This window comes from Staurois parvus, unplaced genomic scaffold (assembly GCF_062004578.1).
Source record: "Staurois parvus isolate SC_StPar_1 unplaced genomic scaffold, SC_StPar_1.0 ptg000011l, whole genome shotgun sequence".
NCBI classification, from domain to species: Eukaryota; Metazoa; Chordata; class Amphibia; order Anura; family Ranidae; genus Staurois; species Staurois parvus.
In genome coordinates, this window is record NW_028317807.1 from 8,995,068 (window position 1) to 9,019,927 (window position 24,860).

General features: G+C 44.4%; 1 protein-coding gene across 1 annotated transcript in view; it reads left to right on the plus strand.

Moving 5' to 3' along the window:
- The first annotated feature begins 663 nt into the window (after positions 1–663).
- Positions 664–24,860, plus strand: part of MPP4 (MAGUK p55 scaffold protein 4) — a 69,890-nt gene continuing 45,693 nt past the window's right edge. Inside the window, exons 1-4 of the mRNA XM_089670538.1 lie at positions 664–780; positions 2,455–2,532; positions 18,843–18,923; positions 19,039–19,170. Coding sequence (XP_089526664.1) covers positions 679–780; positions 2,455–2,532; positions 18,843–18,923; positions 19,039–19,170 — 393 coding nt within the window. The 5' untranslated portion in view covers positions 664–678. The remainder of the gene's footprint in view (positions 781–2,454; positions 2,533–18,842; positions 18,924–19,038; positions 19,171–24,860) is intronic.

Here is a 24,860-nt window from a genome sequence, read left to right on the forward strand (position 1 = left end):
TTTCAATGAACTACCACTGTGTTGTGGAGCGCCCTGGTAGTTCATTGAAGCTTCCTGTCAGAATATCCGAACGGGATGTGCGAGAAAGCAGATATTCTGGCAGGTCTGCAGGAGACCTGCATGGCATAATCACGAATATGGCCCTAAGGTTGGGGCAGAAACGTGTCCATTCTTTTTATATCATGGATATTTTATGTCTGCATGGATACTTAACCCCTTGGTGCCGGCACCTCCCAGTCCTTTAAGGTTTTCAGAAGCCGGGAGGCGGGGCGGGGTTTAGACTCATGTGACCGCCGTGACGTGAAAGAGGAGATCGGGACCTTTCCGTGCGTACCGGAGATGTGTGCTGGGAGCGTGCAGGGCGCGTGCTCTCAGCACATATGTCTTCTTCTAATAGAACGCAAATGTGCAGCCATTCAGCGTCTAGGCCCAGACGCTGGGAGGCCGCACATTTGTGTTCGGCCGGCGCCAAGAGGTTAATAAAGCTTAAATCATTTTATCATCAATCAAGTCGTGGTGGATTTTCTAACTCTTTAACAATCAGATAAATACCTGGCATAAGGGATGCAATTTTACATTTGTAATTGAATAGATATGTAAAATATTAAGATTTGTACTATTGGTAAAATATACTAACCTTTTGCATTTTTTTCTCAAGGACTTTCACAAATCCTCACAATGGTCCTTGATGAGTTGGGTCTGTTCTACCACAGAGATGTCAATGGAATTGGAGTACTGTACAGTTTACTCCAGGCTCCATGGCTGCAGTCTTTACTTAAGGTATAAGCAATATTTATTAGGGGATGGTGAAATCATGCAGGCAACGTTTTTTTCAACAGACATATGCTATTAAAATAATACATTTGTCCAAACCATTTAATGCAAATGTTTAACATGTAACATTTTCTTTCTATAAACATCATATTAACGGATGTTGTGGAGCATTTTGGTTGTTTTACTAGAAAAACATTGATTTGTGATTAAAACATTTTGCCAGCTTGATGTCCACCCATATTTAATCCCCACATTTATTGAAGGAAAAAACAGTTATCTCCTTCTCTGTTATATACAGTGCAAGCATTTTGGTGTTTCCCATTGGAGCATCGTACCCTTTATCCTTTATGTTGAGACACACAAATGGATTCCACTCAAATTATACTTCCGGACTGCAAAGTGGAGAGATTTTTATGTCATAGTCAAATGATAAGTACCTGGGTAGTAATCAGAGAAAGCAATGAGATAATCTGGCTTATTCTAGTTATTCTGGCTGCCAAGGGTACAAGGAAGCCACGTTTACATTTTTAGAAAATCATAGCTATATGTAGATTGACGTGGAAAGGTTATTGTTTTAGCCCAACCTAGGGTGTCTTTTTGATAAAAAAGCATGAGCAAACGAATGCTGGAACTCCTACGCTGGATGATGAGCTCCACAATGTCAGTAACCCCACATGGAGTACTTTTTGGGAATGCAAGCCTTGCTGCCCTCAATGGACCAGGGAAATCCAAAGGAGCTGTGTGCAAAGAAACAAACAAAGGGCGCACAGGCCTAGTGCATTACCTTCAAAAAATGAGATTTATTGAATAGAAAGTAGTATACTCACAAAAGAATAAAATCAAAGGCACATCACAAAACAGACAGCATGGTCCAATCTTCCTAGATGGTGACTGTTGGGGGACTGTAAGCCTCTAAATGCCTGACGCGTTTCAAGGCAGAACCTCTTCCTCATTTGTAGAAGGTAATGTACTAGGCCCTTGTGCCCTCTGTTTGTTTCTTTGCACATAGGGTGTCTTTTTGTCCTAACCCTCCCCCCTAGAGAATCCCCATTTTATCTTTTTTTTAATTCCTAGCTCCTGTAGGAGAAAATCTTCTTTGAAGTCTAAGTGATGTCAGCTCTCAGCTTTAAGATCCTCTTCTTCCTGCAGAGCAGAGTCTGTAGGACATACTTCATCACATAGGCATGCTCCTGAAGATCAAGTGAGGGGGCATTGAATAGACACGTCACTCAGGTCACAGGTAGTCGGCTAGGTTGACTGGTCAACCTAAAAGCCATGCAACTAGCATTGGACCCAGTAGCTATCTGAGATCACTGGGCTAGCAGTACTACAGTGATTTCCAGCTTCCAGGGGGTTCTCACAGGTAGGGTATATGTATAGATACAATGGTCCAAACTGGACCAATATAACTATGTTTAAACCTGGAATTCTTTAACACATTTAAAAAAAGTGTGCATTCACAAAACTGTTTCAAAGTTCATTTTAAAGGCCATAGATTTTTTAATTGATGGCAGAAAAAAATACCATGGAAACCTGATACTTACCATGGCCATGTTACAAACCTTCTCAATAGGTTCCATGTTACAAAATTGTCTGTATGTTCATTTTTTTTTATTTTTTATCCTTTTCTGCTGAGTTTCTTACTGTGTATACAGTGCATAATGTCACTCTTTTCTGCAGGTTCATGACTGCTTACACCAATACATAAGAAAGAGGCCTATGCCTGTTGTACACAAAGCCCGAACCCTATCCAGTGAGGTTAGTTGAAAAAAATCTACAAATGTCTGTCATCAAAATGAACATTTTTTTCAGTGTTATATACCTTTTCACTTTGTTCAGCTATTCAAGTACACACCTAAAGCATTATTAGTTGTTGTATAAGAGTACACAACATATTTAACCACTTGAGATCCGAAAGGTTTTACCCCTTCATGAAGGAGCTCTTTTTGCTATTCTGCACTGCGCTACTTTATGCCAAAATTTATTCTGCTGTATGTCTTTTGGTAAAAGAAAATTCCAATATGTGTATATTAATTGATTTGTGCAAATGTTATAGCATCTACAAACGATGGTATATATACTGGAATTTACGAAGCTATGACACTATACTAGTAATGGCTCAGTGACTTATAGTGGGACTGTGATAGTGTGGAGGGCAATCTGGCGCTGGCTGGGAGGTACACTAACTGATTGACACTAACATCAATAGTGACACTAATAGAGTGATCAGTGCTAATACTGTACACTGTCCTTATACTAATGACACTGGGTCGGAAAGGGTTAACATCTAGGAGCAATCAAGGGGTTAATTGTGTGCCTGACAATGTGTAATGTGTGCTTCTGTTACTTAACTATCTGTCTGTCTGTTTTTTTGGGGGGTTTTTTTGCAAAGCAGGGAGAAGAAACAGCTAGATCGCTGTTCACAATACACAGAGTTCTGTGTTTTTTTATAAACACAACTCATTGTGTGATTGGCCACAGCCCATCAGCTGACTTCAGCCAAAATCAGCTGCCAAACTTGTGCTGTGTCTAATCACAGCACGGGTCAGCAGGGGGTGCATGCATGTGTTCCCCAAACCCAGAAGAAAGGTTGCAACGTACTAGTATTTCCCCCCGGCCTGCAGCTGCCTCCTGCTTACAGTACAAATACTGTGGGCGAGCAACAAACAGTTAAGCCATACTTGTCAAGACAGGTAATCTAGTTGCTGAGGATGGCTGTGTTGCTAGGTATCTGGTTGCTGAGGAGGGTTGTGTTACTGGGTATCTGGTTGCTGAAGAAGGATGTATTGCTGAGGTGGGTTGTGTTGCTAGGTATCCGGTTGCTGAGGAGGGTTGTGTTGCTGGGTATCTGGTTGCTGAGGAGGGTTGTGTTGCTGGGTATCTGGTTGCTGAGGAGGGTTGTGTGGCTGGGTATCTGGTTGCTGAGGAGGGCTGTGTTGCTGGGTATCTGGTTGCTGAAGAAGGCCATGTTGCTGGGTATCTGGTTGCTGAAGAAGGCTGTGTTGCTGGGTATCTAGTTGCTGAAGAAGGCTGTGTTGCTGGGTAGCTGAGGAGGGTTGAGTTGCTGGGTATCTGGTTACTGAGAAGGGCTATGTTGCTGGGTATCTGGTTGCTGAGGAGGGCTGTGTTGTTGGGTATCTGGTTGCTGAAGAAGGCTGTGTTGCTCGGTATCTGGTTGCTGAAGAAGGCTGTGTTTCTGGGTATCTGGTTGCTGAAGAAGGCTGTGTTTCTGGGTAACTGGTTGCTGAGGAGTGCTGTGCTCCTGGGTATCTAGTTGCTGACGAAGGCTGTGTTGCTGGGTATCTGGTTGCTGAGGAGTGCTGTGTTGCTGGGTATCTGGTTGCTGAAGAGTGCTGTGTTGCTGGGTATCTGGTTGCTGAGGAGTGCTGTGTTGCTGGGTATCTAGTTGCTGAAGAAAGCTGTGTTGCTGGGTATCTGGTTGCTGAGGAGTGCTGTGTTGCTGGGTATCTGGTTGCTGAGGAGTGCTGTGTTGCTGGGTATCTAGTTGCTGAAGAAGGATGTGTTGCTGGGTATCTGGTTGCTGAGGAGTGCTGTGTTGCTGGGTATCTGGTTGCTGAGGAGTGCTGTGTTGCTGGGTATCTGGTTGCTGAGGAGTGCTGTGTTTCTGGGTATCTGGTTGCTAAGGAGTGCTGTGTTGCTGGGTATCTAGTTGCTGAAGAAGGCTGTGTTGCTGGGTAACTGGTTGCTGAGGAGGGCTGTGTTGCTGGGTATCTGGTTGCTGAGGAGTGATGTGTTGCTGGGTATCTGGTTGCTGAAGAAGGCTGTGTTGCTGGGTATCTGGTTGCTGAAGAAGTCTGTGTTGCTGGGTATCTGATTGCTGAGGAGTGCTGTCTAGCTGGGTATCTGGTTGCTGAGGAGTGCTGTGTTGCTGGGTATCTGGTTGCTGAGGAGTGCTATGTTGCTGGGTATCTGGCTGCTGAAGAAGGCTGTGTTGCTGGGTAGCAGAGGAGGGTTGAGCTGCTGGGTATCTGGTTACTGAGGAGGGTTGTGTTGCTGCATATCTGGTTGCTGAAGAAGGCTGTGTTGCTGGATAGCTGAGGAGGGTTGAGTTGCTGGGTATCTGGTTACTGAGGAGGGTTGTGTTGCTGGGTATCTGGTTACTGAAGAGGGTTTTGTTGCTGTATATCTGGTTGCTGAAGAAGGCTGTGTTGCTGGGTAGCTGAGGAGGGTTGAGTTGCTGGGTATCTGGTTACTGAGGAGGGTTGTGTTGCTGGGTATCTGGTTGCTGAGGAGGGTTGTGTTGCTGGGTATCTGGTTGCTGAGGAGGGCTGTGTTGCTGGGTATCTGGTTGCTGAGGAGGGCTGTGTTGATGGGTATTTGGTTGCTGAAGAAGGTTGTGTTTCTGGGTAACTGGTTACTGAGGAGGGCTGTGTTGCTGGGTATCTGGCTGCTGAAGAAGGCTGGGTTGCTGGGTAGCAGAGGAGGGTTGAGCTGCTGGGTATCTGGTTACTGAGGAGTGTTGTGTTGCTGAATATATGGTTGCTGAAGAAGGCTGTGTTGCTGGGTAGCTGAGGAGGGTTGAGTTGCTGGGTATCTGGTTACTGAGGAGGGTTGTATTGCTGGGTATCTGGTTACTGAGGAGGTTTGTGTTGCTGCATATCTGGTTGCTGAAGAAGGCTGTGTTGCTGGGTAGCTGAGGAGGGCTGAGTTGCTGGGTATCTGGTTACTGAGGAGGGTTGTGTTGCTGGGTATCTGGTTGCTAAGGAGGGTTGTGTTGCTGGGTATCTGGTTGCTGAGGAGGGCTGTGTTGCTGGGTATCTGGTTGCTGAGGAGGGCTGTGTTGTTGGGTATCTGGTTGCTGAAGAAGGCTGTGTTGATGGGTATTTGGTTGCTGAAGAAGGCTGTGTTTCTGGGTAACTGGTTGCTGAGGAGTGATGTGTTGCTGGGTATCTGGTTGCTGAAGAAGGCTGTGTTTCTGGGTAACTGGTTGCTGAGGAGGGCTGTGTTGCTGGGTATTTGGTTGCTGAGGAGGGCTGTGTTGTTGGGTATCTGGTTGCTGAGGAGGGCTGTGTTGTTGGGTATCTGGTTGCTGAAGAAGGCTGTGTTGCTGGGTATCTGGTTGCTGAAGAAGGCTGTGTTGCTGGGTATCTGGTTGCTGAAGAAGGCTGTGTTGATGGGTATCTGGTTGCTGAAGAAGGCTGTGTTTCTGGGTATCTGGTTGCTGAAAAAGGCTGTGTTGCTGGGTATCTGGTTGCTGAGGAGGGCTGTGTTGCTGGGTATCTGGTTGCTGAAGAAGTCTGTGTTGCTGGGTATCTGGTTGCTGAGGAGTGCTGGGTATCTGGTTGCTGAAGAAGGCTGTGTTGCTGGCTATCTGTTTTCCGAAAAAGGCTATGTAACTGGGTTTCTGTGCAGGCATGGCCGCTGTCAAAACAGCAGCACCCAACCAGACTGTCAGATGTCCCCACGCCAAGAGAGTTCCAATGTAGTTTTGGGCTTCGGTAAATATTAACTGCAGGACTAGAAGTCCCAAGATCCTCTGCTTCAAGAGAGGAAAAGCGATCTCCCTCTAGATGCAAGGGATGATGATGCAATGACCTTGTTTGTGAGCATAAGGGGGTAATAAACAGTCTATGATGTTTCTTTTCCAGTGTCTCCTCTCCTCCCTTTCTTGGCAGCCCGTACTTGGCTACACTTCATGTTTAGTATTCAAGGCAAACTCACCCATCCATCTATGTCTCCATGCTTTATTTTGTTGAGAAGTCACTTTGAAATACACCCCCCTGGCATTTCTGGATGTGGCCATCTTGAGTAAGGAGAGATGATTCATGTAGCATTTACTTCCTGGAATCCATCTTCCCTTAGCTCAGGCATACAAGCAGGAGGGTGTGCTTAACTGAAGACACCTGGGATCTATGACATCATTTGCCTAGGCCTTGAAACCAGGAAGTACCTGAAGAAATTAAAAAAAAATTAAAACAAATAAATATATATACGTTCCTATCTATTTATTAATGCTAGCAGCATAAGGATTAAAAATAATCAATGTTGATTGAGAGAGTAAATTTCCAATTTAAACTCCCTGCACATACAGAAAAGTACTTATTGATCAATCAGAAATGCACTCGACAAAGTCTTGTTGTGGGTTGACAGCATATGGCATTTTTGTGAACATGTGGTGTCAGCCCTGCCCAGTTTCTTTTGCTAAACTGATCAAACACTCACATCAGTACAATATAATAACTAGGAGAGCTATTTAAAATAATACAAGAAGTGTGCAGAGGACACAACAAATAATATGGAAAAATATATACTTGGAAAATAAACCGAAACCCTCCATTTACAGAACCCTATACCCACAGTTGATCCAGATTAGGCAAAAATAAAGCCTTTAAAATATGGTCCAATTTGCTCCAGGGGGGAAACTAATTCTTTCACGATCCCCTAAATGCAACGGTATATTAAACAGGCCAAAAGGGAGCAAATAAGAGATGCTCATAGTAAGGATTGACATACACTTTATGAGAGTACCCTGGGGAAATCACAAAATGCTAATAGCTGCCTACCCAGGTTTGCTTTATTGAAGGTAAATAATCAAAAAAACTGCAACACTCAAGCTTTGTCTTGTAGAAAATCCTTGCAGGCAATTTTTTTGCACACAGCATAACTTCACTCAATGTGACCTTTACCCACTGCACAAAATGCTTTGGCTCCAAACCTAATTGCTGCTTTTGGGAACTGAAGTGTAACCATCAGTACAATACTGCTGTAAGTCAGAAAGGTATCTCCAAGTGTACACAACCTTTATGTTCACTAATAAATTGTTATTCTAAGGCTTTCACACTGATCCACTGCAAAAAACATGGCAAAAATGCATAGGCATATTTACCACACTTTTGCTGTGCTTTCTGAGTGTTTTTTAACCACTTGCCCCCCTGAGGATTTACCCCCCTTCCTGACCAGGCCATTTTTTGTGTTACGGCGATGCGTTACTTTAACTGACAATTGTGACATGCAACGCTGCACCCAAATGAAATTTACGTCCTTTTTTCCCATGAATTGAGCTTTCTTTCGATGGTATTTGATCTCCTGTGCGGTTTTTTATTTTTTGGAGTATAAAAAAAAAGACGACAATTTTGAGAAAAAAAACAATATTTTTGACTTTTTGCTATTGACCACTTCAATACTTTTACCCCCTTCCTGACCAGACCAATTTTCAGCTTTCTGTAATGAACCGCCTGGCGATACCTCTAGCAACCCACGGAATAGGATTCCCCAGAGCGCGGAGTCTAAGTTCCAGTCTGCTTGTTCACCAGGGCCCCTGATGGTGGGGATGGACTTGGAGCAGACAGAGACCAGGTCGTGGCCCCTGAGTACACCCACCCGTGGTAGAGGGATCCGCCAGAGGTATCTGCAGGATGAGAGCCTGATGTAAAGAGGCGGATGGGTCCGAGCAGGACGGATGGATGGATGGCTGAGCAGAAGCGTGGTCAGACAGGCCGAGTCAGTAACTGTGGGGACAGCGCGGTACAAGGCAGCAGGCAGAGAATAGTCGGGTCACTCGCCGGGTCAGTAACGGAAGGTCAGATCCAATGAGGGGCATCCAAAAGAGAGATCAGGCAAGCCAGGGCTCAGAGCAGGAAAATACAGCATGGTCAGGAACAATCCGGGTCAGCAGCGATCAGTCAGCACAGATACAGGAGCAGGAACAAACAGAAGAGACCATACGGCAATCAGTGTCAGTGCAGAGCGGATTTAAATACCGCGCCCTGCGCTGTCATTGGTGCCAGGCGTGCACCCGCTGTCCCGAGTTCGCATGCGCGAGTTCCTGACATTGCCCCCCCCCCTGCGGGCAACCTCCGGGTGCCCAACTGATCTCTCCTCCGTGGGTAGCTGCGATAAAACTCCCGGACAAGTCTTGGGGCATGAACATTTTGGGCTGATTCCCATGAGTTCACCTCAGGGCCATAACCCTTCCATTTGATCAGGAACTGTGTCTGGCCACCCCTCTTCCGGCAATCCAAGATTGCTTCCACCTCAAATTCTTCTTGATCATCAATGGTTTTTGCTTCCGGGGGTCTGGATCTCCAATCCGGAAAGGGGTCTGGTGTAGCTGGCTTCAGTAGCGACACATGGAAAACTGGGTGACTCTTAAAAGTTTCCAGAAGAGTGAGTTCATACGCAACTTTGTTGATCATTCGTTTCACCCAGAATGGACCCATAAACTTCGGCCCTAGCTTTCTCGACGGGCAAGACATTTTCAAATTTGTTGTTGCTAGCCAGACCTGATCCCCAGGTTGCAATACAAGTTCCCCCCTTCTCTTCCTGTCGAAGGCCCTCTTGTTGTCCTCCTGGGCTTTTGCAATGGCTTCTTAAAGCACCTTGTTGTTGGCAGAAAAAAAATTCAGCGTGCTTTAAGTGGCAGGAACTGGGCTTTCAGGAATCAGATCGGGCAGAAATGTGGGATGGAACCCATAGTTTGGAAAAAATGGGGATTGCCCCATAGCTGAATGATTTGCATTGTTATACGCAAATTCGGCCAGTGGCAAGAGTGCCAGCCAATCGTCCTGCAGGAAGGACGTGTAGCATCTCAAGTATTGCTCCAATGTCTGGTTCATCCTCTCCGTCTGCCCATTTGTCTGTGGGTGGTAGGCGGAAAAGAGGGACAATCTGATTCCCAACACCTTGCATAACGCTTTCCAGAACTTTGAGGTAAACTGGACTTTACAATGTCTTCAGGAAGTCCATGAAGTCTTACAACTTCTCTTATCAAGATTTGCGCCGTTTCCAGAGCCGAGGGCGTGTTCTTAAGAAGTGGGCCATTCAAAATAATAAAACAGGGCAGTATGCACATACAAGTGTCAGTATACATTTAAGAATAGCATTACTGACCCTTTTAAAGATGGCTGCCGGGCCTCCTCGTGGCTCCGGCGGCAGAAAGACGTCACGCTCTGCACAGCAGAATCCATGCGTTTCTGGTGAGTGCGCATTGCTATTATTTGAGGCATTAGGCTCTGGAAAATATCTTTTTCATCTCTCTGGAGATCGCCGTGGATGCTACTTGTTCAATCTGATTGACTTTCACTATTTATCCTTTCACTATTTATCCTATCACACTTTTGCTACAATTTATTCATTATTTAGCGCTGCACTTTATTATCCTTATTAGAACGTAGCTCCGTTTGGAGGGCAAGAAAGTTCCCTGAGGACAAGATAGTATCTGGTTTGGGGACCTCTTCAGGGTCTTCAAACATGCGCGAAAGGGCGTCGGGCTTCGTGTTCTTGGACCCCGGTCTATACGTGATATGGAATGAGAACCGGGAGAAAAAGAGTGCCCATCTCGCTTGGCGTGGTCTCCAGCGTTTTGCCGTTCTCAAGGCAGCAGGCAGAGAATAGTCGGGTCAGTAACGGAAGGTCAGATCCAATGAGGGGCATCCAAAAGAGCGGTCAGGCAAGCCAGGGGTCAGAGCAGGAGAATACAGCACGGTCAGGAACAATCCGGGTCAGCAACGATCAATCAGCACAGATACAGGAGCAGGAACAAACAGAAGACCATACGGCAACCAGTGTCAGTGCAGAGCGGATTTAAATACTGCGCCCTGCGCTGTCATTGGAGCCAGATGCGCACCCGCTGTCCCGAGTGCGCATGCGCGAGTTCCGTCGTCACTGCGGCTGGCCAAGACCTAGTGCCCGTACACCAGTGCGAGTCGGCACACTGCGCCTGCGCCGAACCAGACGCCACGGCAGCTGTCTCACTTTGAATGACAATTACTCAGTCATGCTACACTGTACCCCAACAAAACTTTTATCATTTTTTTCACAGAGATAGAGCTTTATTTTGGTGGTACTTATCACTACTGGGTTTTTTATTTTTTGCAAAATAAGCGAACAAAGGGCAAAAATAAAAAAAAAACACTTTTTTTTGTTTTTACTACAAAATTTTGCAAATAAGTAAATTTTCTTTATAAATTTAGGCCACAATTTTTGCTGCTACATTTCTTTGGTAAAAATAACCCAAATCAGAGTATATTATTTAGTCTGTGTAAAAGTTATAGAGTCTACAAGCTTTGGTACCAATCACTGAAAATGTTTCACACCTGATGTACGGACAATCTCATTTCTTGGAGCTCTAACATGCCAGGAAAGTACAAATACCCCCTAAATGACCCCTCTTTGGAAAGTAGACAGTCCAAGCTATTTAGTAAGAGGCATGGTGAATTTTTTTGAAGTTGTCAATTTTTCCAGCAATTCTTGGGAAAACACAACATTGTCATATTAACAAGTTATTTCTCACACACGGCATATGCATACTTGCAATTACACCCCAAAACACATTCTGCTACTCCTCCTAAGTATTGCGATACCACATGTGTGAGACTTTTTCACAGCCTGGCCACATACAGAGGTACAAGATCCAAATAGCACCATCAGGCGTTCTAGGGGCATAAATTACACTTTTAAATTCCCTGATTACCTATCATATTTTTGAAGGCCCTGGAGCACCAAAACAATGGAATTAACCACAAAATGACCCCATTTTGGAAAGCAAACACCCCAATGTATATTCTATGAGGCATAGTGAGTCTTTTGAACGTGTAATTTTTTTACATAAGTTTTTGAAAAATGTGGAAAGGAAATGAAAACATTTTTTTTTACAAAAAGTTGTCAATTTATAAGATATTTCTAACATATAGCATGTACATACCAAGAATTACACCCCAAAATACATTCTGCTACTTGTCCTGAGTTTAGCAATACTACATGTGTGAGACTTTTACACAGCTTGGCCACATACAGAGGCCCAACATCCAAGTAGCACCATCAGGTGTTCTAGGGGCATAAATTTACACTTTTAATTTTCTGACTATCTATCACATTTTTGAAGGACCTGGACCACCAGGAAAATGGAATTACCCACAAAATGACCCTATTTTGGCAAGCAAACTCCCCAACGTATATTCTATGAGGCATAATGAGTATTTTGAAAGTGTCTTTTTTTTTCCATCAGTTTTTGAAAAATGTGGAAAGAAAGTGAAAACATTTTTTTTTTTACGCAAAGTTGTCAATTTATAAGATATTTCTAAAAACACAGCATGGACATAGCAATAATTACACCCCAAAATACATTCTGCTACTCCTGAGTATGGTGATACCACATGCATGAGACTTTTTCACAGCCTAGCTAAACAAAGGGTAAACAGAAGATTACCTGTGGTTGTAGTAGAGAAGTTGTCTGCAGAGGAGAGCAGTGGGCCAGGAATCAGGTAGAGATGTGGTCAGCAATAGATAAAGGAATAGTCCAGGCAGCAGGCAGGAACATAGTCCAAAAAAAGTCCTGGGTCATTACATGCAGCAGGCAGAGATATGATCAGCACGGCCAAAGTACTAGTTCGGGTAGCAGGCAAGAACATGGTCCATAAAAACTCCTGGGTCATTGCAGGCAGCGGGCAGAGATATGGTCAGCACAGCCAAAGTACTAGTTCGGGTAGCAGGCAAGAACATGGTCCATATAAACCCCTGGGTCATTACAGGCAGCAGGCAAATATATGGTCAGCACAGTATTGGTCCAGGCAGCAGGAAGGAACATCAGGCTTAGGGCCTCCGTCAGGTAAGACCTGGCCACAGGGGTAGAGGCATTGTTCCACCCAATCTCTTCGAAGCCTTCGGACTAACAGACCCTGATCTGGGAATTACAAAACCCGGTGAAAACCAAAAACGGGTTTTCTCTACTCTGAAGCCCCTCACATACAATATGTGAGACTCCTGTGTTATCTTGCATCCCACTACCACAGTAGCAGAGCAAAAGATCAGTTCAAGTGGCAGGCAAAAAACATGGTCGATTAACAGGCCAAGGTCAGTGCAGATGGAAGGCAGAAACATAGTTTAGAAACAATCCAGACGGCAGGCAAAAGCATTGTCGGTAAACTGGCCAGGGTCAGTTCAGGTGGAAGGCAGAAAAGCGGTTTAGAAACAATCCAGATGGCAGGCAGAGGCATCGTCGGTAAACAGGCCAGGGTCAATTGACGTGGAAGGCAAAGGCATGGTCAGTCAAGGCAGCAGGCAAATGATCAGCACGGATTTTAGAAACTGGGAAATGGCAGCCTGTTAAAAATAAGGGGAACTAATATTTTAGTGGCGTGTGATAATGTCTGAAGCAGTCTCCGATGCATAGGCCTGGTTGGGAGGGACATTGTGAACAATGAACACTGGTGTCTTTCCTAACTCCTAAACTTCTGCCGCATACCTGACATTTATTTGGCGTCTTCTTCCTGATTCTGTGGGTGGAATGTTTTCTGGAAAATGACGCTCGTGAAGTCTGCTCACACAATCAGAGAGAATGTTTTCTGCGTGGGGGGGGATCCTTGCTGGAAGATCAGGGAAGTGATAATGTCTTCTATATATTTGAGGAAGGTGGTGGGTCTTTCTGTTGACTTTTGATAGATGACAAATGCATTGTAAATGGCCAAATGGAAATAATAAATTGCAACTTTTTTGTACCAGAAGACGGACTTTCTTGCTGACAAATAGGGCTGTAGCATCTGGTCATTTAAATCCCCCCCCCCATGAACCAATTATAATCGTGGATACATTCAGGTTTTTGGATGGGACCGCGGATTCTATGAATTTCCACCGAGGTGTCATTGTGGATAGTGGACAGGACGTAAACATCTCTCTTATCCCTCCACTTCATGGCCAACACTTCCTTGTTTATCAGACTTGCATATTCCCCCCTTTGTAGCCTTCTGGTTACTAAACTTTGCGGGAAGCCCTTTCTATTTTTTCGGGTGGTACCGGGCAGGACTGGTATAATAGTTATCAAGGTAGATATGATAACCTGTTTGGAACAGTGGGAATGCCAGGTCCCAAACAATTTTGCCACTTGTGCCGAAGTAGGTTGGGCACTCAGGGGGCTGGAGCTAGGAGTCTTTGTCTTCGCACATGCGGAATGCATGCCATGCACATATCCTGTAGCTCTTTCGCAGAGCTTGTTCAGCTTCAATCTATACCTGGCCCTTTTACTGGGGATGTATTGCTTGAATCACAGCCGGCCAGTGAAGTGGACAAGGGATTCATCCGCACAAATTTGTTGCTCAGGAACATAAAGTTCCGCAAATCTCTCCACAAAAGAATTTATATGGGGGGGATTTTGTGTAACTTGTCATAGTTGGGATGATCTCTGGGAGGGCACTGTGAGTTGTCATTGTCATTGAAATGCAGGATTCGCATGATCAGATGATAGCGTGACCAGGACATTACAGCAGAATAAATAGGCATGATGGATGCAGTTGGTGGACCAGTAGGCATGCAGTTTGTTTTTTTTTTTTTTGTAAGCCCCATGTTAAGCGTAAGGCCCAAAAACAATTTTAACTCCTCCACTGTGAGACGTCTCCATAGAAAAGGACGGGCATAGGATTTACTGGGATTATTATCAATATACTGTTGAGCAAAAAGGTTTGTTTGGTCCACAATGTATTGCAGCAAATCGGCAGGGAAAAACAAATGAAAAAAATACATTTCAGAAAAATTTTCAGTATTGGTCTGCAAACCTGGTTGTCAGGTGAAAGGTGGGATTGAAGCTGATCCTGAGCTGGAAAGCAGCCATCCTGGGTTTGCCAGGGGATCAGATATGTTTGGGCCCTAATTCTTGTGGTCTGGTGGGATATTCCAGTGCTGCTACTGGGCCTTTTATCCTGGGGCCTAGCACCATTGGTGTCTGCTGATTGACCATTGGGGTGTATGGCACTGCTTTTGCCTGCTCTTCAGAGCACCGTATCCATCAAGAAGGGACTGCTTCCTCCTCCGATTCGGTTACTGACCCACTACTTTCTACTGGCTCGTATTCCGAATTGGAATTGGATGGTGAGACCTCCCCGCAGCTCTCATCCGACATGCTGAGGATTTTGAGCGCCTCCTCGCTAGTAAAATATTTTTTGGACATTGCGGCTCTGGTGATTGTGGCTGTATGAGGGGTAAACCGCTGACAGGTAGTTATGATGGGTACACTGCTGATAGGCGGCAGTTGTGTCGACTCTGTGACAAGTACACTGATTACGATGCACTGAGGACTGTGGTGACAGGTACACTGATGGGCTACACTGATGAATGCACTGACAGGTACATGGATAGATGCACTGACAAGTATACTGATGGGCTGTACTGACAGATCCACTGATGGCCTGTGCACTGATGGGCTGTACTGACAGATCCACTGATGGGGATGCACTGATAGATGCACTGATGGTGGCACTGACAGATCCACTGGTGGGCTGTGTACTGATGGGCTGCACTGACAGATCCACTGACGGGGGCACTGGCAGATGCACCGATGGCGGCACATATAGATGTACTGATGGGCTGTGTACTGATGGGCTGCACTGACAGATGCACTGATGGGCTGTACTGACAGATCCACTGATGGTGGCACTGACAGATCCAATGATTGCTCTGACAGATCCAATGATGGTGGCACTGACAGATGCACTGATGGCAGCACTGACAGATCCACTGATGGGCTGTGTACTGATGGGCTGTACTGCCAGATGCACTGATGGTGGCACTGACAGATCCACTGATGGTGGCACTGACAAATCCACTGATGGGTCCACTGATAGATCCACTGATGGGCTGATCTGACAGGTCCACTGCTGGCATTGACAGGGACTCTTTATTAGGGGCAGTGTGATGCACAGTAGTGACAGGGTTTGAAATTTTTCACACAAGATCGGTGTGTGAGAGGGAGAAGATAGTAACAGTGAGTGATCACTGTGTGTTTAAACTTATGATCGGCTGTGACAAGTCACAGCCCATCACGTGGTAAAAAGTCAATTTAATTGGCTCTTTACCTACAGTGGGGAAGCGCTGTGTCCGATGGACAGCCCGGGGGGCGCACATGCGCAGCGCATTCCACAGGACATCGTATGATGCCCAGTCACAGCGAGAAGGGGACCGCCCAGCCATCAATCCGCTATAGGCCGGGCGGCAATGTGTTAAACGTGTCACGTAAAAAAAATGTAAAAATCAATTTCTTCATAAATTTAGGCCAAAATGTATTCTGCTACGTCTTTGCTAAAAATATTTTTTGGACATTGCGGCTCTGGTGATTGTGGCTGGTTATAGCGTTTACAAATGGCGGTATATATACTGGATTTTTTTTTTTTTTTACTAGTAATGGCAGCAATCAGCGACTTATAGCGGGACTGCGACGGACATTCTGACACTGGGGGGAACTGACTTGGTGTCACTCACATCCCCAGCGACATCAATACAGTGATCAGTGCTAAAAATAAAACACTGACACTGTACTAATGGCACTGGGCAGGAAGGGGTTAACATGAGGGGCGATCAAAGGGCTAACTGTGTGCTGGAAGTGTTTTACTATGGGGCCATGTCAGTGTGCTTCACTGTAATCACACTGCTCTGGATTGCTGTGCACAGCCATCCGAGCTGACAGGGAGGTTAACTGTTAGTAAACAAAACAGTCCTCCTCCCCGTCGGAGATCTGCGGAAATCACCAGGTGACAGCGAGTAATTACTGGTTGGGACCCGGTGATTAACAGCCGTGGCTGGGAATGGTAGCACGGGTAGGGCGTGCACACATCTAGCGCATGCCCCCTACCCGGAAATGCAAAATCATGTGTATAAATATATATATATATATGTATATGTGATTTTGTGCACCCGTGCCGCCCTGTAGCAGTATTTCTACTATAGGGCGGTCAGGAAGTGGTTAAAAGACACGTGACTTAAAAACTGCACCAAAAACGCTTCACAGAGGTGGTTTTTAAGGCTCTTTTCAGGCATACTTCAGGCGTTTTCCATTGATTTCAATGGGAAGAGGCGTTTTTGGGGCATTTTTTTTTAACTCCCCAAACATGCCCCAAAGATGCTGCAAACAGGAATTTTTACACCGCACCACAAGCACAATGCCTCAGTGTGAAAACATATATAGATATACATTCACATACATAGGGAAGCGTTTTTATTGAGCTTTTCAGGTGCTTTTTTTATTGCAAAAACGCTTCAAAAACTCCTCAGTGTGAAAGTAGCCTTACTGTTCTACTCCTTCAATGGTTATTCTTAATACACATCTTTATTTTATACTGATTCTCAACAAAACTGGTAACAATACCAATAAATGAAATTTACATCCTTTTTTTCCCACGAATTGAGCTTTCTTTTGGTGGTATTTGATTAAAAAAAAAAGACCGACAATTTTGAGAAAAAAACAATATTTTTGACTTTTTTGCTATTTGGTGGCTAAGAATCTGCATGCATCATACATACTCCGGAGGGGGGGTACAACTGGGGGAATCAATGGTGGAGAAGGATCTGGGGGTTCTGGTAGATCACAACAGCTTAATAATGGCATGTAATGCCAAGCTGCAGTTTCTAAAGCGAGCAAAATCCTCTCTTGTATTAAAAGAGGTATAGACTCCAGAGAGAGAGATATCATAGTACCCATGTACAAATCATTAGTAAGACCTCATCTGGAATATGCAGTTCAGTTTTGGGCACCAATTCACAAAAAGAACATTGGGGAACTGGAGAAAGTACAGAGAAGGGCAACCAAACTGATAAGAGGCATGAAGGAGCTCAGCTATGAGGAAAGATTAGAGGAACTGAATGTATTCTCTCTTTACAAGTGGAGATTAAGGGGGGATATGATCAACATGTATAAATACATCAGTGGTTCAGATAGCGAACTCGAGTTATTCACCTTGTGATCAACAAAGAGGACAAGGGGGCATGCTTTACATCTGGAGGAAAATAAAGTTAATCTCCAAACAAAGAAAGGTTTCTTCACAGTAAGAGCTGTGAAAATGTGGAATAGACTCCCTCAAGAGTTGGTTCTGGCCAGCTCAGTGGATTGCTTCAAAAAAGTCCTGGATTATTTCCTAGATACACAGAAAATAACTGGATACTAACATTTATAGGTAAAGTTGATCAAGGGAATATCTGATTGCCTCTCGGGGGATCAGGAAGGAATTTTTTTCCCAGCAGGAGCAAATTGGATCGCGCTTTGCTGGTTTTTTTTGCCTTCCTCTGGATCAACTGTGAGTATAGGATTATAACTTTTTTTTTTTAATGGTTGAACTGGATGGACGTTTGTCTTTTTTCAGCCAGACTAACTATGTAACTATGTAATATAGCCTGCTTACCTGAGTTAGAGACATGCGATCCTGTAAGGTTCTTAAAGTGGAACTTCACTGTCTCAAGTCACATTGACTATTTTTAATCCTTATGCTGCTAGTATTAGTAAATAGGTAGGAGAGTATATTATATTTACATTTATTACAATTTTTTTTCCTTTTTCAGTTAGGGGAGGAGGGGATTTCTCAGCTAAACACACTCTTCTGCATGCATGCCTGAGCTAAGGGCAGATGGATTCCGGGCAGTAAATGCCCTTACTCAAGAGGGCCATAGCTAGAAATGCTAGAGGGGTGTTTTTCAAAGTGATAAAACTTTTGATAAAGCAGAACTTCACTCTTTCAGTCAACACTGACTATTTAAAATCCTTATGCTGCTAGCATTAATAAATAGGAAAATATTTCATATATACTTGTTTTAACCTTTTTTAACATTTCTTCAGTAACTTCCTGGTTTCCATGCCTAGGAAAATGATGTCATACATCCCAGAAGTCTTCAGGACAGAGGATGGGTTTTCTCAGCTAAACACACCCTCCTGCCTGCATGGTTGAACTAAGGGCAGAGGGATTCCAGGAAGTAAATCCTACTTCATTCATTTGCCCTTACTCAAAATGGCCAGAAATGCTAGGGGTGTTTTTCAAAGTGATTTCTCAATAAAATAAAGCATGGAGACATGAATGGATGGGTGAGTTTGTTTTGAATGTTAAAAATGAATTAAATAGTACAGTATTTTTGGTTTGTGGTGCTCAGATGCAGTGCAGTTCTGTGTTAATAACTAACAAAGCTTACATAGCTCGCTTAGAACATTGCAGCATTGTTTTAATATATACTCCTGGGCTTACAAAAAATGAAAATTAGACTCTTTATCCCTACACGTTTGGATTCATTTTTTTCAATGTGTCAAGTAACATAATTATTTTAGGTATTGTTCATTTTTATTATACATAGATTTTATTTGGCAGGTAGTAGATGTACTGCGTGAGGCTCCACCTTCTTCTGAATCTCGTGAATTAAGACGTCTTCTGCGAGGCCCACATTTTAAGGCAAGACATATTCTAGAGAAAAATATATCATAATGCATATTCCAATGTAAATATATGCTATAGGATATTTTATACTGCATTATAGGAACTTGTAATTTACTCCTTTATTCCTTAGGCTTTCTTGTCTGCTCATGACATTGTGGCACAGAAAGATTTTGAACCCATTCTTCCCCCATTGCCAGATAACATCCCTGAAAATGAGGAGGCTATGCGGATTGTTTGCCTGGTGAAAAACAAGCAGCCCTTGGTAAAGTGTTATAGTTATGACCTTTGATGATCATGTTGGTTAATGTGAGCCTTTAAAACATAGTCAAGGTATAGAAAAACACTCATATGTCCTATTGTATAGAACAACATAAACTGCAGAAACTGACTTAAAGCACAAGTACCCTTAAATATGATAACAGATCTCAAAGTATACATGGCATTATTAACATATATAGTTTGATTCAGGTGTAAAAGTAGAGATCACAGGGTTCCATCATTAGCAGTTGGCCAATAATGCTGCCCTAGTTTGCACCTCCTTGACATATCCCTGGCTGAAAACTTGTGGTCAGAGGTGGGTTGTCCACAGTGCATACTGTATGTTGTGGTCAGAGAATATGAATAAGTCAGCAAACAGGCTGCATGTGCAGGCCAGATTACTGAGAGACTCTCTTTCCTCTTCATTAGCCCCTGCTGTGCTGAGCCTGTACTTTGTACTGAACTTTTCTTGTGATTAATGAAACGCCAATAAAAAACCTCTGACTTTGGCCACATTTGTTGGGGGCCCCTGTTCCTGTATGGCCTTTACCTTAGGATTGGGGAGTAAGCTTTGGAGATCTATGCCAGACGAAGGTGCACGTCCCTACACACCATCTGGCCAATTGATGAATCTAAAATATAACCTTTATTCAGATATACAGTTGTGTTCAAAATAATAGCAGTCAGACATCACTAACCTGATCAATCACTGTTTTTGGTAGAAATTATATTTCTACATGGCAAATAATTTACTAGCAGGTATAGTAGAGTAATAGAAATCCAACAGACCCAACAGTCATGACATGCATGCTGCTGATTCTGTGTAATTTAATCACTAATTGAAAGGGGCATGTTCAAAATAATAGCAGTGTGGAGTTCTATTAGTGAGGTCATTCATTCTTTGAAAAACAGGTGGCAATTATTGCCCTTATTTAAGGAAGGAAGGCAGCAAATGTTGTACGTGCTGGTTACAGTGCATTTCTCTCTGAAATTCTGAGGAAAATGGGTCGTTCCAGACATTGTGCAGAAGAACAGCGTACCTTGATTAAAAAGTTGATTGGAGAGGGGAAAACATATAAAGAAGTGCAGAAAATGATAGGCTGCTCAGCTAAAATGATCGCAAATGCTTTAAAATGGCAACCAAAACCTGAAAGACGTGGAAGAAAGCGAAAAACTACCATTTGAATGGATAAAAGAATAGCCAAAATGACAAGGACTCAGCCAACAATCAGCTCCAGGAAGATCAAAGAAGGTCTAAAGTTACCTGTGAGTACTGTTACAATTAGAAGACACCTATGTGAAGCCAAGCTATCTGCAAGAAGCTCCCGCAAAGTCCCACTGTTGAAAAAAAGACATGTGCTGAAGAGGTTACAATTTGCCAAAGAGCACATTGACTGGCCTAAAGAGAAATGGCGCAACATTTTGTGGACTGATGAAAGTAAGATTGTTCTTTTTGGGTCTAGTGGCCGGAGACAGTTTGTCAGATGATCCCCAAACACTGAATTCAAGCCACAGTACACTGTGAAGACAGTGAAGCATGGTTGCACAAGTATCATGATATGGGGATGTTTCTCATACTACGGTGTTGGGCCTATTTATCGCATACCAGGGATCATGGATCAGTTTGAATACATCAGAATACTTGAAGAGGTCATACTGCCTAATGCTGAAGAGGAAATGCCCTTGAAATGGGTGTTCCAACAAGACAACAACCCCAAACACACCAGTAAACGTGGCGCATCTTGGTTCCAGACCAACAAGATTGACGTTATGGAGTGGCTAGCCCAATCCCTGGATCTTAATCCAATAGAAAACTTGTGGGATGACATCAAAAATGCAGTTTCTGAGGCAAAACCAAGAAATAGAGAAGAACTGTGGAATGTAGTCCAATCATCCTGGGCTGGAATACCTGTTCACAGGTGCCAGAAGTTGGTTGACTCCATGCAACACAGATGTACAGCAGTTCTCAGAAACAGTGGTTATACAACTAAATATTCATTAAGTGATTCAAAGGAAAGCAAAATCTTCAAACATTTTTCAGTTTATATAGTGAATGTTTGAGTTTGTAAAGAAGAATACAAACACTGCTATTTTTTTGAACAGTCTAATATTCACTTTTCTTCAAATTGTTTAGAGGAACAACACAAATTTGATATATTTTTCTTCATGTTTTGATTTGGAATAGAATGTGTAGTGTTCCCAATGCATTTGTGTGTATGGAAATAAAAGCTATTAGAAGGATTTTGAGCTTTATTCACTTTTTTCAACACACTGCTATTATTTTGAACACAACTGTATATAAAATGTATGCTCAGCTGTACTTAATGCCTATTGGAGTGGAATGTACTGCTCAGAACATTGAATGGATACCAGTACAATTATTTACCTTACATCCAATTGGTTATAAACACCAGACCAGATCAAATACCATACCATTTTAGATGACTTGCCCTGTCCTATGGTGGCAAAGAATTCCTTAATCTGTGGAAGAGGACAGGCGTTCCCCAGGTTAACACATTCAGAAGCCTATAGTCCATGGTGTCATCCTTTTTCCTTACCAAGACACCCCTTGTTGCATCATCTATTCTAGAATCTGCTTGACTTGTTGGTAGAGGTGTGGAGGTTTGCTCCAATATCTCTCTCGGATAGGATTTTTTCAACCCAGGTCATGGCCCCATGTGAGAACACATCTGACCACTTATACAATACTTGCCTTACTGCTTCTAACTGAATGAGTGTCAGTTTCTCAGTGGTCAGTTGTAGGAGTGATAGTATTTGCTCTCATGCCAACTCTCTCTTTATTGCAGCCAACCACTGAGTCATTTTCACTCTTACCACCTTGGGCACAATCACATCAGTGATTAGGGCTAGTTCCCCTACTGCTGTCCAAGGATGCAAGTGGATTGGAAGAGTTTAACTGGTACCATAGCTTGCTGGACCACTTTAAGGGTCCTGGCGACAAAAAATGGAGCACCTTCTAAGGGAAAGGGTTTCTAGATGACAGTGAAGCCTTGGAATCAATGGCGAGAGTTAACAATAATGGGGAGTATAAGCTCTTGATTCGGTGATACTCTAATCTATGTTCCAAAGGAAACCTCGATGATGCCAGCTTTTTCCTAGATATTTACAAAGCAAGGGTCAGGGCCCTTCAATGCTTCCAAATCAAGAAGTAGTTGCCTGGATTCTTAAGGCCAGCCAAAGTGAGCAAGGCACTCCTTCAGTATCTCTGCCCTCATTCCTTGGATGATATTCTTGCCCAGTATCACTTGATGCCACTTCGCTGGAGGTGCATGTGATCACTATACCTTCTGGCCATGGTCCTGCCCCACAGCTCCATTTTTATTCAGGTAATCTTGGCTAGTTCTATGGGAAGCTCCATTTTTTGCCTAGGTTTATCTTCTCAGGAAAGTATTCCTGGAACAACAGTTTTGGCAGATTAGTGACTTGCAAGCTTGTATCGAAGAAGTACACAGTCTCTTGGTCATCAAAGTTTCTATGCACAACAGGACAGTTAAACACCACTTCTTTGGTCCTTGAATGGCTGGCTTCCTCTGTGTAAAGTTAGGGCAGTCTCTCTGGTGATGGCCCAACTCTTGGCAGTCCCATGGTGAACTGGCAGCAGGGCCACACAGTGTCATGGGTTGTTGGGAGATAGGAAGCTGTTTTGCACATCATCATTTGCTATGATACAAGCAACGAACCAGCGTCCTAGCAACCAGTGGTGCTGACCAACACCTGTATGGCTCAGCAGACAGATGCAGGCTAGGATGCCAAAATGTCCAGTGTATGTAAAAAACCAATAGCCCCACCTGCAGTCAAACAACAAATCAATGGGATACTGTGCACATACACAGGGCTGAACATGCACTATAGACAGAGTGCCTGGTATAGAAACTCCAGACTTAGTGCCATCCCCATTGTACCTCAACTGGCCTCATGGGTGGCATGGCCCAGTCTTTCACTTTTTGCTGATGAAGTGGACTCTATGGGCACCTAATGTTGCCGTTTGGCTAAAAATTCTATATATAAATGCTTCTAAGCGGTTCACTGTCTTGGCAAGAGAATCCTTGTCTTCTGCAGGAAACAGCAGGTTTAACCTCCTTGCTTCCCCCTCTATGGGGTTAATGGCCAGTTCTGCCTGCTGGATGGGCAGGATTCCATATGACCAGATCAAGCCCCAGAATCTCTTTGCTCATTCACCCAAATCCCAACCTGGCCCCGGCTACCTGGGAAATTGTTGTGGCACCAATCCTGCAAGAATAAGGGGATCATTATTGGAGTGGCGTTTGGTTGACTCCTTGCCTCTAGCGTAGGTACCAATGTCAACCCATTCCCATTACCATTCTCTGACATGGCCAATCTTTGTTGTAGATGCCAGGTATATCAGGATGTGTAATGTGAATGATCAGACAGATAATAGCTGTAAATTGCCTTTTTTCAAAACAGGTGCAATGTTAGTATCAATAACACAAAACAGGGTCAGAATGACAAAGACCATGTATGCACTGCAGAATAATATAAAACAGATTATGAAAGCTGCGCAAACATGGACTCTTTACAGCAATGTCCCTGTGTCTAAGACACAGGAACATATGGCTGTATAGCATAGTTTCTATAACACGCATGCGCACTGGGCATCCGGCTGTCCGACGAGCGCCCACACTACAGAAGCCGGGAAGACAGCGCGCGGCTGGATAAAGGAACAGGTAAGATAAAAAAAAAACTCTGCGGAAGTAAGAGCGGGTACCTGTCAAATTCAGGTACCCGCTCCCCCTACCTCCCCAAAGGTCAGCAGTCATCTGTACTGTCCGCAGTCTCTGGTCATCCCTGTACTGTGTCCGCAGTCTCTGGTCATCCCTGTACTGTGTCCGCAGTTTCTGGTCATCCCTGTACTGTATCCGCAGTCTCTGGTCATCCCTGTACTGTGTCCGCAGTCTCTGGTCATCCCTGTACTGTGTCCGCAGTCTCTGGTCATCCCTGTACTGTCCGCAGTCTCTGGTCATCTCCTGTACTGTGTCCGCAGTCTCTGGTCATCTCCTGTACTGTGTCCGCAGTCTCTGGTCATCTCCTGTACTGTGTCCGCAGTCTCTGGTCATCTCCTGTACTGTGTCCGCAGTCTCTGGTCATCTCCTGTACCGTGTCCGCAGTCTCTGGTCATCCCTGTACCGTGTCCGCAGTCTCTGGTCATCTCCTGTACCGTGTCTGCAGTCTCTGGTCATCCCTGTACCGTGTCCGCAGTCTCTGGTCATCCCTGTACCGTGTCCGCAGTCTCTGGTCATCCCTGTACTGTGTCCGCAGTCTCTGGTCATCCCCTGTACCGTGTCCGCAGTCTCTGGTCATCCCTGTATTGTGTCCGCAGTCTCTGGTCATCTCCTGTACCGTGTCCGCAGTCTCTGGTCATCTCCTGTACCGTGTCCGCAGTCTCTGGTCATCTCCTGTACCGTGTCCGCAGTCTCTGGTCATCTCCTGTACCGTGTCCGCAGTCTCTGGTCATCTTCTGTACCGTGTTCGCAGTCTCTGGTCATCTCCTGTACCGTGTCCGCAGTCTCTGGTCATCCCTGTACCGTGTCCGCAGTCTCTGGTCATCCCTGTACCGTGTCCGCAGTCTCTGGTCATCCCTGTACCGTGTCCGCAGTCTCTGGTCATCCCTGTACCGTGTCCGCAGTCTCTGGTCATCCCTGTACTGTCCGCAGT